Source organism: Leucoraja erinacea, chromosome 4 (assembly GCF_028641065.1).
Source record: "Leucoraja erinacea ecotype New England chromosome 4, Leri_hhj_1, whole genome shotgun sequence".
Lineage (NCBI taxonomy): Eukaryota > Metazoa > Chordata > Chondrichthyes > Rajiformes > Rajidae > Leucoraja > Leucoraja erinaceus.
This window is the reverse complement of record NC_073380.1, coordinates 43352744-43367154: the sequence shown is the minus strand read 5'-3', so window position 1 is coordinate 43367154 and position 14411 is coordinate 43352744. Positions and strand designations below refer to the sequence as shown.

At 43.2% G+C, this 14411-nt stretch overlaps 1 protein-coding gene across 1 annotated transcript in view; it reads right to left on the bottom strand.

Moving 5' to 3' along the window:
* Positions 1 to 14411, bottom strand: part of prkdc (protein kinase, DNA-activated, catalytic subunit) — a 249275-nt gene that overhangs the window by 112238 nt on the left and 122626 nt on the right. Inside the window, exons 40-44 of the mRNA XM_055634106.1 lie at positions 13571 to 13698; positions 12004 to 12211; positions 11613 to 11791; positions 5314 to 5482; positions 1325 to 1390 (exon numbers count right to left, since the gene is read on the bottom strand). Coding sequence (XP_055490081.1) covers positions 1325 to 1390; positions 5314 to 5482; positions 11613 to 11791; positions 12004 to 12211; positions 13571 to 13698 — 750 coding nt within the window. The remainder of the gene's footprint in view (positions 1 to 1324; positions 1391 to 5313; positions 5483 to 11612; positions 11792 to 12003; positions 12212 to 13570; positions 13699 to 14411) is intronic.

The window sequence follows — 14411 nt, the reverse complement described above, 5'->3', positions numbered from 1 at the left end:
ATTTTTAAACTACTATAAATATTATACAAGGCCATAAAAACTAATAATACCTTTTGCGCGGGGTCTTTCAGCGATTTTCCGTTAATGATTTACTAGGCTGAACATTTTCGATTGGAACAGCCTAGTAAAAATCGTGTTTTAAACCCGCCCCCTCTAAACAGCGCCAAAATCGCGCACACGGGGTAGGGCAGATGCTCAGCCACGATTCAGGTAGGGTTTGTAACATACCTACTCTAAGACATTGCACTTTGTCAGTTGTATTTTTATTTTAATTTTTTTAATTTTATTTTAAATATTTTTTTAATAGATAGTTAGTGAGAAGAAAAAGAAAAAAACACGATAAAAAAGAATAGAATAAATTACCAATAATACAACTTTGGAGATAGGTCCGTAGATTATAAAACATAACTATTCATCTAATCCTGAGTTCGAGCTTCAGTCAGATTCCCATGCCGGACCAATTTACCCTTTCAAAAAGTCAATAAATGGAGACCATATTCTAGCAAATAATTGTTGTTTGTCAATTAAGACAAGTCTAGTTCTTTCCAAATGTAAGGTCTCCGACATCTCCATAATCCACGTTTTAATTGTAGGGGTTGTTGGACCTTTCCAAAATTTTAATATTAATTTTTTCCCAGTTATTATATTATAATCAAGGAAGTTTCTTTGGCTTGTTGTAAGTTTTAGGCTTTGGTCTGATATTCCTAATATTACTAGTTTTGAGTCAGGATCCAATTGGGTGTTAACAACTTCAGAAATTATTCTAAAAATGTCCGTCCATAAATTTTTGATTTGTATACAATTTACAAAAGTATGAGTTAAGTTAGCCTCTGAGTATTGACATTTATCACAGATAGGAGAGATATGTGGGAAAATTCTATTTAATTTTGTTTTAGAGTAATGCAGTCTATGTAATACTTTAAATTATATTAAAGAATGTCTGGCATTTAACGACCATTGATGTATTTTTAGATCTACTACCTTACCAGTGTGTTTGCTGCATGAAAAGTCCAGAAAAAGAGCTTTTTGGATTTATAATTACGCCTTGCCAAACTTGAACATCCTGATTCTCTTTGAATGCGTTTTTAAGTTTTATTTGTATTTTCCTTTATACTCTTTTTCGTTTCCAGATCTTCATTTTCTCATATATTAAATCAAATATTTTCATATGGCTGTATGTTCATTTGCATATCACTGTACCTTAATTGGTACATGTGATAATAAAAGACCTTTGAAAGCAACATGTTGCCAGGTGGTGATATTGACAGTAATTACACCATCTATCAAGACGTACACAACCTTTCACATAATAGTTTAGACTTACTTCAATCTCCACAGGAAAATTATATGTACGTTGAATGTCTAGCAAATTTTCAAAGATGAAGATATTCTGCAAAAGAAAAATTCATTAAGAAAAGGTCCTAGCAGCAGTAAATACCATTCCGTTCCCCGCCAGAAGTGCTCTACCAGTTTACAGTGATCAGAATAGCCAAGAGATTTTCTCTGACTGGATAGCAAGCAAACAAGCACACAAACAAAACCTTTTCATTGTATAGTGGCACGTGTGATAATAATAAACTAAACAAATTAATTGTTTATAGAGGGAACCCAAAACAAGACTGTTTGCAAGAATCCAGCCTACCCCCAATTTTACTGGAGGCTGGAATAGTGACAATTTAAGACTGCAATCCTTCACTTGAATAGTTATTCTACCTCTAAATAATTTTGAGCTGATTTCCAAACTAGCAACATGGAGGCAAGAATTGTATGGATCTGATTACTGTGTTAGTAATCCACAGTGTTTGACATTTGAACCCCTCCACAGCAGCCGTGGAGTTTTTCACATAAATCTGGAATTAACAGTTGGGTTCAATAATATAGACCATGTAAAACTGGAATGTTGCAAAATCCTGTCTGATTCACAAATGTCTTTAGTAGAAACATGAGACACTAACAAGCCACTAATGTAAGCACATCATATCCGAGATCACCACAGGAATATTCACATCACAACCTTCCAGTCTTTCTCTAGTCAAAACTCTATCTTATTATCACGGAGGAAATGAACAGTAGATGAAGAGTCAAGAGAGTTTATTTTCATGTGTCCCAGATAGGACAATGAAATTCTTGCTTGCTGCAGCACAACAGAAAATTGTAGGCATAAATACAGGACAGATCAGTGTGTCCATATACCATAGAATATATATATATATATATATATATATATATATATATACACACACACATAAATAAACAGATAAAGTGCAATAGGCTGTTATAGTCCAGAGTTTGTTTGAAGTTGTGTTTAATAGTCTGCTGGCTGTGGGGAAGAAGCTGTTCCTGAACCTGGATGTTGCAGATTTCAGGCTCCTGTACCTTCTACCTGATGGCAGCGGAGAGAAAAAAAACAAGCTGTATTTTCACACGGACCGCTGCCAGTTTTCTCAACTTCCATAGCCGCTCTACATAAGTGGGGGGGGGGGGGGGGGGGAGGGGGGCGAAGGGGGGAGAGAGAGAGAGAGAAGGCAGAGAGGGGGAGAGAGAGAGAGAAATAGGTAGAGAGAGAGGGTGGGGAGGGAGAGAGGGAGAGAGAGAGAAGGGAGAGAGAGGGGGAGAGAGAGAAGAGGGGAGAGAAAGAGAGAAATGGAGGAGAGAGCGAGAAGGGGAGAGAGAGAGAGAGAGGGAGGGGGAGGGAGAGAAGAGGGGAGAGAGAAGGGGAGACGGGAGCATGGGGGTCATTTTTCCACACAAGCCATAGGTGACTGGGCAATCTGAACCCAAGCACCAAGTTGTAAGCGGCCGAAGGTGTGCATCCCTCGGGACAGCCCCCACTCTCCCACGGCCACCCTCCGCGGGCTGTGGGTTGGGTGGAGCGGAGGTGTGGGACAATGTTCATCCCTCCACAGTAATGTGATGGATGCGAGGGTCTGGACCAATCGCTGACAAGTCCCGCCCCCCGGCAACGTCATGTCCGTTATTGGACTTTTCTGTTGAGTGGCAGTCGGTTCGTTGGCTTGTACGGGTAGGTGGCATTTCGACAGAGCGGCCAATCGGTGAGATTGCTTTTAGGTGACGCAGCTTTTCGGTTAGTTGGCTTTTAGGCATCCCGCCCTTTCGGTTAGTTTGCATTTGTGTCCCATCCTTTTGATTAGTTGGCATTTCGTCTTCGTATTCGTTCGATTTTTTTGCGTTTCGGCTTCGTTTCCATTCGGTTCTTCGGCTTCGACTTCTTTGCTTTGGTTTTTCGTCCATCGGAGCCACGTCAGGGTACCAGGGAGGTCAGAGCCGATGATGGACTGGGCAGTGTTTACAACTTTTTGCAGCCTTTTCCGTTCCTGGACGCTCAAGTTGCCGAACCAAGCCATGATGCAACCAGTCAGCATGCTCTCTACTGTGCACCTGTAGAAGTTCGAGAGAGTCCTCCTTGACATACCGACTCTCCGTAATCCACTCAGGAAGTAGAGGCGCTGATGTGCTTTCTTTATAATTGCATGAGTATTCTGGGACCAGGAGAGATCTTCGGAAATATGCATGCCCAGGAATTTGAAGTTCTTGACCCTTTCCACCATCGACCCGTTGATATAAACGGGACTGTGGGTCCCCATACAATCCATTCCAAAATCCACAATCAGTTCCTTGGTTTTGCTGGTGTTGAGAGCAAGGTGGCACCATTTGGTCAATCGGTCGATCTCACTTCTATACTCTGACTCATCCCCATCAGTGATACGCCCCACAACAGTGGTGTCGTCAGCGAACTTGATTGTCGGCGAACGCGCTTGTTACGGGAACTCCCTACCCAAGTCAACACAAAACCTGTAAATGTTTCTAAATATAATTGTACAAATTATGCATTGGATTGTAGAATTTAATCCACATCTGTGTAAGGTATTTCATTTTTAAATGTTAAATACTAGCAGGACATATACAGTAAATGTCAGGAATGTTGATGCACAGAGAAACCTTGGGGTACAAGTGCATTGTTCGCTGAAAACAGCGAACAATTTTCCATTCTTGCCTTCGTAGACTGAGGCATTGAATTAAAGAGTTGGGATTTCATGTTGCAGCTGCACAAAACATTGGTTAGGCCGCACTTGAAGTACAGTTCTGATTACCACATTACAGGAACAATGTGGTAGCATTAGGAAGAATGCAGAAGAGACTCGATAGGATGTTGCCTGGAATGGAAGGCTTAAGCTACAAGGAAAGATTGGATAAGATGGGTTTACACTCGCTATAACATGGGGGAAGAGAGGTAACTTTAGAGAGGTTACCAGATGACGAGGGGCAGATATCCAGTCAGTGGTTTTTATTGACAAAAAAGTTGCCAGTATTCATAAAATTCCTTGCCTTTGCTGATATAGATATTGGTGTCAACCTATAAGCTGTTTAAGTTATTTACGGACTCGAGTGCCTAATTTAATTAATAAATGTTATACTTTAATGATTAGTACTTTTTGTAATATTAAAAATTCTTAATATTTGAAAATCTCATTTAAATCTAATCAAATTTTTACCAGTGCTGGTATACCATACGTATACCGGTGCATACCAGCACACAAAAAAACACTAGATAAGGTGGATATCAGAGTCTATTTCCCTGGGTAAGGGAAACAAGAACTAGAGGACATAGATTTAAATTGAGCGGGGAGAAATTTCAAAGTGATCTTCACGCAAAGGCTGGCGGTTCTATAGAACGAGCCGACAGAGAGGATGGCAGAGGCAGAAATAATTACAATTTAGAAAAATACATTTAGCCATATTTTTGGATATGAAAGAAATAGCAGGACACAGACCTAAAAGGCAAATAGAATTAGTGTGGCTCAAGGGCCTGTTTTAGGGCTATACAGAGGAAAGCTGGGACGAAGGGCCTACTTCCATGCTGTATGACACTATGACTATTAATAAAGGTTACAAACATGTGCATTGTACTGCCTGAAAGCACCATTTCATATATGAAAATTTCATTTCACCATTTCATATATGAAATTCACCATTTCATATATGAAATTCACCATTTCATATATGGAAATACCCTTCAAGCGGTCAATAAATAACAGCAGCGTACAATTTTTAGATTCTACCAACTCCCCAACAATAATGCATTGACCTTGTTGGAAGTAACTAAGAAATGCATGTCTTTCAGTTTCCCTAACGTGGAGATTAATAATTCTCATTAAAAATGACACCAAGCACTACTAAGGAAAATGGAGATCATTTTGAGTTAACAAATGCATTAACACAACTAGCATCAGAAAAGGAACACAATGATGTACTGTCTTAAATGCATGAAGAACTTTAGATTTAGCATCTTACCTTCTCTGGTTTTTCAATGAAAAGAAATCCTTGATAAAATTTAGCCTCTGTAAAAATGCAGCAAAGGATTGAAATAATGCAGTTATAAGCTGCACAATGGTACTGTCTCCTCTTTTCCAAGAGCTGAGATTCTCCAGCCATGTTTTCCGTAACTGCATCATGGCAGGACCTTGAGACAGAAGGAAAGATATTCCTGTCATTTGTACATGAAGAGCACACGATTCTTGCAAAATAGTTATCGATATGCAATTCCAAGCAAGAAGTGTTTTTACGTCTAAGTGTCATAATATGATGAAAATTTTCATATGATATAAATATTACTTATGTCTTAATAATACTGACATATATTGATTATTCACTCAATAAATATTTTTTTTTAGTTGATGTGCAAATATTGGAGGCATTCACAATCCTCACTGGCAACTATAGTATAAACAGTCAACTGTTGAACTTTTTTTAATGTATTGTCTGAGAGCCGAAGAAAGAACGGGAATGTGGCGAGTGACCTACAAAGTCTGCCTTCCAAACATTAAGATCATGGTTCAACCTTGGCTACTTTATTTATTCTATCCGCAGAAAAATAAATAAGCAAATGAGGGCAGCATGGTGTGCAGCGGTAGAGATGTTGCAGCGCCAGAAACCAGGGTTCGATCCCGGCTACAGGTGCTGTCTTGTATGTTATCCCCCTGAACGCATGGGCTTTCTTCAAGATCTTCGGTTTCCTCCCACACTTAAAACACGTAGAGTTATGTAGGTAAATTGGCCTGGTAGAAGTTTAAATTGTCCTTAGTCTGTGTAGGATAGTTTTAGTGTGCAGGGATCGCTGGTCAGTGCGGATTCGGTGGGCCGAAGGGCCTGTTTCCACGCTGTATCTCTAAACTAAACTATATCTGAGGTAGGTTGGTAGATAGATAGGTTGGTAGGTCTGTCTATCTATCTAGGCCTATTTTGACCATTGGCCAGTAGAAAACATTGCTACGCCTTGAGCTGTATACCGTCATAATTTAACACTTCCACATCCGTCACCTGCTTGAAGATCTATACAGATAGATCTGTGTTAGGAGAGTGGACAACTCTCAAAGCAATGAAAAAAGCTAAGCTTCTCAGACGTTTTGCATTTTGGGACGTCTAACAAGGACAGGACCTACACAGTGAATGGTGGGCCTCTGGGGAGTGCTGTAGAGCAGAGGGATCTACGAGTGCAGGTGCATGGTTCCTTGAAGGTCGAGTCGCAGGTAGATAATGTGGTCAAAAAGACTTTTAGCAAATTGGCCTTCATCATTCAGTACTGAGTATAGAAGTTGGGAGGTTATGTTGCATTTGTATAAGTCGTTGGTGAGATCGCATTTAGAGTATTGTGTTCAGTTTTGGGCACCATCTTATAGGAAAGATTGTCATGCTTGAAAGGGTTCAGAGAAGATTTACGAGGATGTTGCCAGGACTAGAGGTTCTGAGCTATAGGGAGAGGTTGAGTAGGCTGGGTCTCTATTCCTTGGAGAGTAGGAGGATTAGGGGTGATCTTATAGAGGTGTATGAGATCATGAGAGGAATAGATCGGGTAGATGCACAGAATCTCTTGCCCTGAGTAGGGGAATCGAGGAACAGAGGACATAGGTTCAAGGTGAAAGGGAAAAGATGTAATAGGAATCTGAGGGGTAACCTTTTCACACAAAGGGTGGTGGGTGTATGGAACAAGCTGCCAGAGGAAGTAGTTGAGGCTGGGACTATACCAACGTTTAAGAAACAGTTAAACAGGTACATGGATAGGACATGTTTGGAGGGATATGGACCAAACGCAGGCAGGTGGGGCTTGTGTAGCTGGGACATGTTGGCCGGTATGGGCCATGGATAGGACATGTTTGGAGGGATATGGACCAAACGCAGGCAGGTGGAGCTTGTGTAGCTGGGACATATTGGCTGATGTGGACAAGTTGGGCTCTATAACTCTATGTGGGATTTAGTCATGAAAAGAGATAAGAGAAGTGGTGCCTTGCAATTAGAACTCAACCTCGGGTTTGCCTTTCTTTCACAGACAATGATTAGAATGTAGCGACACTTTGTGGTGGCGCCAGGGGCGGATTAAGGCTCACTGGTGCCCTAAGCACTGACCAATCTTGGTGCCCCCCTCCTTTCCACACTGATCCAGTCCATTTTAGTTGTTGACATGTCTGACCAGATATACAATGCAGGTTGCAGCAGTACAAAAATGTATTCATATGATAACACAATATACTGTACAAACTAAGCCAAACTTGGGCTACATAAAGTTCTACAAAAATGCAATACAACATCTATTTTAATATTTCACAAGTTAAATGTATCAAAGTTACAATATTCATGACCTGAAAGGCATTTTTCTACATTTCATTTTCGCAAAATCACTGATAACATCCTCGAAATTAATACTTCTCAGAATGTCTGCTTGAATTATTAATATACACAGTGAGTCGAGTCTTTCTTGAAGCATAACTGATCTATTTGGGTTTTTTACACGTTTCAGTTGTGAGAAAGACAGTTGTGCAGTTGGTGACCATTAATGTTAAAAATATTCTTAAGGCAATTTCAACATTTGGAAAGGCACTCTCTAGTTTGTCTTCTGTAATTGTGTTGTAAAGTTCCATGTGAGTGAAAGATGTTTTCTTGGTTGTTTTAAACTGAAGAACGTATGAATGGAACTGCTGAAGCTCTGTAGACAAAGTGTTGTTCATGTCATCTGGATAAACATCAATGAGTGTCTGACAAGTCTTTGAGTACCTTTCACTTTCTGATAATTGGGAATTAGCACCTTGTTGGGTGGCATTAGGAACATCTGTCAGACAAGAGAATCTGTCTGCTATTTCAGTGTACACCTTTCGTCTCCTCCTCATTTCCGTTTCTAACTTTTCAACAATTACATAAAAAGTGGAGATACGGAATTTTTTACAAATCTTCATTCGTTTTTTTTTCTTTTCACCCTTTTCCCAACTTTGTAGTGCCCCCTTTGGCCCTGGTGCCCTAAGCACGTGCTTAGTCTGCTTAATGGTTAATCCACCCCTGGCTGGCGCGGTCACATGACCATTCATTCTAACGCCATTCTATTCATTCTGTAACCATTCATTCTAGCGCCACGCGAGTAGAACACGCATCGTTAAAATTTGGCTGTCTTTTTCGACTCGGGTGCCTTCTTTATTTCCGTTCCAAAATAAAGAATTTTGCACACCCTAACGTGTCGACTCGCTAAATTGGTGATCCCGAGAGTCAGACTGAATTTCGGACATTCAACATGCAAGCCGCCGCCATCCCCGACACCCAGCAAAACGCTGTGGGCCTGAAGCTGCCCGTGTTATGGGCAGAGCAGCCTCGGGTGTGGTTAGCCCACATAGAGGCACAGTTCCACCTGAGGAATATCGTGGTTGACGACACCAAGTATTTCCTCGTGGTAGGGGCTCTCAAACAGTAGACGGCCTCGCGGTTACTCCCATACTTACAGGACCCACCGGTGATCGTGAAGTAGGACAGCCTCAAGGCCCTTCTGCTCCGTACCTTCGGGCTCAGCCGCCGAGGTCGCGCCACTCGCCTCCTCCACATGGACGGTCTAGGCGACCGCAAACCGCCCACCTTAATGAGCGAGATGCTCGCCTTGATGGACGGCCTTCGACCATGCCTCCTTTTCGAGCAGGCATTTCTCGAACAAATGCCTGATGACATCCGCTTGATGCTCGCCGGGTCCGACTTCACCGACCCTATGCAGCTAGCCGAGCGGGCCAACGAATTTTGGCTTGTGAAGCAAGAGGATGGCGGGTCCATAAACCGGGTATCCGTGCCCGTACGCCAGCTGCCCCGCAGAGACACTCAGCCCACCGCTGCCGTCACTGAGCTGCAACCACACTACTGGCACGCGAAGCAAGATACGGCTGTGGGTGGGGTGTTGGAACAGCTCATTGACGGCCGCTAACCTTTTTCAACCATCAGCTGAGGCCCCCCGAGCACAACTACAGTGCTTTTGACCGAGAGCTCCTCGCACTGTACCTGGCCATTCGGCACTTCAGATGCTTCCTGGAATGCAGGCCGTTCACGGCCTTCACCGACCACAAGCCCTTGACGTTCGCCTTGGCCAAGGTGTCCGACCCATGGTCCGCTCGGCAGCAACGACACATGGCATTCATGTCCGAATTTACGACTGATATGCAGCACGTGGCCAGGAAATGCAACACGGTCGCTGACACCTTGTCCCGCCATGCCCTCCCAGCTGTGGCGGCCTTGGACCACGGTGTGGATTACGGAGAGTTGGCTGCAGCACAGCAACGGACGACGGGATGGCGGATTACAGGACAGCTGCTTCTGGTTGCGGTTGGCCGACGTTCCGTTTGGGCCCTTGGGAGCATTGGTGCTGTGCGACATTTCCACCAGGCGACCTCGTCCCGTCGTTCCTGTGGGTTGGCGCCGTCAGATTTTTTTACACCATCCACGGCCTGGCCCACCCTTCAATCCGGGCGACTTTCGCGCTGGTGGTGGACAATTTTGTCCGGCAGCAAGGCCTCCGCAAACATGTCACGGCCTGGGCTATAGCCTGCATCCCCTGCCAGACATCCAAGGTGCAACGGCATGTGCAGCCCTCGGTGCAAGACTTAGCAGTTCCCTCGGGCCGTTTCTAACACATCCATGTGGATTTGGTGGGCCTGTTGCCGCCGTCCCGCAATGCCACGCATCTCCTCGTGGTGGTGGATCAGCTCACGAGGTGGCCTGAGGCTATTCCGCTCTCGGACACCTCCGCCTGCATTTTGTTCCCGGACCCTTGCGGCCAATTGGATAGCTAGGTTTGGGGTTCTGGCAGACATTTCTACCGACCCAGGGGGCACAGTTCGCGTCCTCGTTGTGGGCTTCACTGGAAAAATTATACGGGGCACAATTGCACCACACACCGCCTATCACCCCCAGGCAAACGGGCTCGTGGAGCGGTTCCACCACCACCTCAAAGCGGCACCGAAGGCACGGCTCCTGGGTCCGGACTGGGTCGTCTAGCTGCCTTGGGTGCTATTAAGTATCCGCACGGCCCACAAAGCAGACTTGGATGCGTCGTCCGCCGAGTTGGTGTATGGCGCGGGTGCCTGGGGATTTCATCCCTGCGGTTCGAGGACAGCTGGAATCTGCCCCGGCGGTGTTGGCGAGTCTCTGGGAGCGAGTGGGCAGCCTGGCTCCTGTGCCTACCTCACGGCATGGGACAGCCCCGGTCCACATGTTGCCGGTCCTTAAGAACTGCTGATTTGATTTTGTCCACAGGGATTCGCACCAGTCCCCACTGTAGGTCCGTTCCGGGTGTTGCGCCGTGGCATCGCGACTTTCGTCTTGGACGTTGAGGGCCGGGAGATCGTCTCCGTCGCCTGGCTCACCATGATGTCGATAGCCCGGTGGTGGTGGCACAGCCTCGGCGTAGGGGCCGTCTGCTAGCCGATCCAGTGGCTCCTGTTGTGCCTGTTCCCCCCCCGCACCGGTTATTTCTGTTACTCCTACACTGTTACAGTCCCATGGCTTTGGTCTGCCAGACCCCCCCCCCCCGTAACGCCTGTCCCGTCTGTTGTTACCGCGCGTTCCGGTCGCCGTGTCCGGCCTCCCGCTCGGTTCCGTACCTTGGGTTCTGGGGGGGGGGGGGATCCTATAGCGACATCTTGTGGTGGCCCTGTTAAGATCGAACCCTCGCGATTGGCTGGCGCGGTCACATGAGCGCGGGAGTTTATTCGCGTTTTTTTTGTAACCGTTCATTCTAGTGCCACCCGAATAGAACACACATCGTTAAAATTTGGCTGTCTTTTTCGACTCGGGTGCCTTCTTTATTTCCGTTCCAAAATAAAGAATTTTGCACACCCTAACGTCTCGACAAAAGAATTAACAATTTTCTACAAAAATTCACTTGTGTTCTATTAAAATTACGTTAGCTAACAAAGAACGTAAGCACGGGGAGAGATTAGAATGCGATTAGGATATGTGTCTCGTGTAGATTAAAAATCCACCTTGTGGATGAAAAAAAGACTGCAGGAGTAACTCAGCGGGTCAGGCTGCATCTATGGAGAACATGGATAGATGATGTTTCGGGTCACCTTGAACATCACCTATTCATGTCTTCCAGTGATGCTGCCTGATTCGCTTAGTTACTCAAGTACTTTGTGTCTTTTTTTGTAAATCAGCATCTACGTTCCTTGCATCCATAGCTTGTGGATGATATCTGTCCTGTGTCATTATCTTTAAACAATACATACGAACAAAGGGAACTTCAAGAGCTTTCAAACACTTGGTATCTGCTTTAGGGATGACAAAAAACTTACTTTAGTAAAAGCTTTGTAAGCTTCTTGCCTTCCATGGTGTCTAACGAATGGAATGCTTGGATTATTTTTGAGTCCTCTGAATAGACATCAATCTTTGGCAAGCGTGCATACATGATTTCAAACAGCTTGTAACAACCAATTTTCTTTGTCAACTGGTTGTCAAAAGAGGACTCATTCATCTACAAGAAACAATAATTATTAAAAATTCAAGTCAGTTGGAAAACAATAAAACAAAAACATCATTATTTTGTCCTCAAAGTTGAATTTTATGAGAAAATATTAGACATCTACACCACAGGCAAAAATTTACAGCATACTGAAAAAAAACTATGCTTGATAAATTCATGTCTTTCATAAAAGCTGTGTGATAAAAGTAAGCAGTAAGCAATACCTTTATGAATCTAGATTGTGCAATTCCCATGGCAACCTTCACAATTTTGCAGAAAAACTCCCTTAAAGCATCCAAACTGCAGTGAGAAATAAGGGTAAGAAGAGAACGATCCACAACAAAATGCCTTGTTGGATTGGGAAGCATTTCTTCATTTCCAAACATCTCATATGCAGCTTCTAGCAGGGCAACCTGCTTTGCACAAGTACCTCTGAGGCAGATAAATGAAAGACTTATCAGTGCAAATTAAAATTCTCCAAAGATTCAATCAAACAAAGCAACAATAGATTAATAAAATGTATTCAAATTATTCAGTAGGATGCCACTCTAATAGGAAACCTTAAAACTATTAAACATCAATATTTTGAATAGTCGACCCATGGTGGGCTCAGAATCTCATCACCGCAGTCACCCAGTTTATGGAGACTTGGCAAATATGGAAGGAAAGACTATCCTTGGTTGGTGTACAAAAACACATTTATCGAAGACTGGAGGGTGCTTTCTCCCCTAAGGGAAAATAGAATTTTGTGTTTTACCAGAAAAGCACAAATTTACTAGGTTGAAAAATTGAGATATTCAAATTAAGCAAGGAGCAGAATCCAGGAGATTCATCAGATGTACCCCTGAACCACTATCATTATGTGCGGCTGTTCATCAATACGGGTTGAGATGTAGGCGGATGGATCAGAGTGACGAGGAGGTTGGGGGAGGGGGGGGGGGGGGGGTCAAAGGAATGAGTCTGGATCCTACAAGCAACATACTTCGGCACAGAATGCTCAGCTTTCTCACACTTCATCCACTGCCTCTGCCTAAATTATGAAAAACACTGCAATTGGCTTGAGAACAATGTCCTATATGACCATACTTTTCTTTTGACAGACACATAAAAAAGGACTCAAAAGTGGATGCATGTAAAGTACAATGGTGAATATGCCATTCTGATGATAGGCCATTGATCTAAAAGATTAACTTTGTTCCTCTTATCACGAGCATTGCCTGACCTGCAGTATTATTCCAGAATTTTTTGTTTTAATGTTACATAACCCTAGTCCATCCGTTCAACAAATGCAGCACTAAGAATCAGATCAGGTCTGAAGATCTTGTCCTGAAAAGTCCCCTTTCCATGTTCTCCAGAGGTGCTGCCTGACCCGGTGAGTTACTCCAGCACTTTTTGTATTTCTTCGCTAAGAATCAAATACTCTTTTACCCTCTTGGCTACAGCTGTACAGCAGAATACACCTATGCAGGGTGATAAAACTGACGACAAGTTGCCTGTTCATTTTTTTAAAATCTAATTCCTGCACTCCTTACTTTCCATCAAAGATTATTTCCATTATTTTGCACTTTCTGATTGAAATGAAGCTGCAGGGTAAGCACAAATATATTTAGTCACATTTCTAAACCCTCTCTGATGTAACAAATTTAATATGGAAGCTGTAGCTATAAACTAAAAGCAAAGAGGCATCAACATTTTTTGCAGTCACAACCTGAATGGAACAAAAAACACAAATATCATTTTTTTTTAACACACACACTGTTTTCAATGATCTATATTGAATATGGTGTATACCGTTTTGCCACATTTTGAAAGCAGGTCTGAAATGTTTCCTCCATAACATGTCTGCTGTCACGACACAGAACCGCAGTCAGGAGTTTGAACAATAATGGACTCTGAGATAACTCCAAAGCATCCAGAAGCTGAAATATAAAAGATAAAACATCAACTGGAACAAAATAATAAACATAGCAACTTCAATACAACATTTGATAGCAAATACATTGCAATTAACACAACTGGTAAAGATGTAAAATAAAACATGTTGTTATGCAGCCAGTCAGCTTGATTGTGTTTTTTGAGGAGATGATTGAAGAGGGTAGGGTACGGTAGATGTTATATAGATGGACTACAGTAAAGCATAAAATAATGTCCCTCATGGTAGGCTGATCCAGAAGATTAAGGCACATGGGGTTCCCAGTGATTTGATAGATTGGCTGATGGATAGGATATAGATTATTCGGAAATGTGGGCGAAGAAATTGTAGATTGAAATTTAACCTGGACAAATGTGAGGTGCTACACTTCGGGAGGTCAAATGTACAAGGAGATTATACAGCACATGGCAGGATCCTGAGGAGCATTGATGTAGAAAGGGATTTTAGGGTGCAAGTCTATAGATTCCTGAAAATAGCATGCAAGAAAACAGGGGATAAAGAACATGTATGGCTGAGTTACCTTCATCATCGGGGAATTGACTATAAAAGTTGGCAAGTCAAGGTGCAGCTGTATAATACATTGCTTAGGTCACATTTGGAGTATTGTGTGCAGTTCTAGTTGCCGCATACAGGAGGCTTTGGAAAGGATGAAAAAGGGTTTCGCCAGGATGTTGCCTGGATTGGAGAGTGCTAGCAATA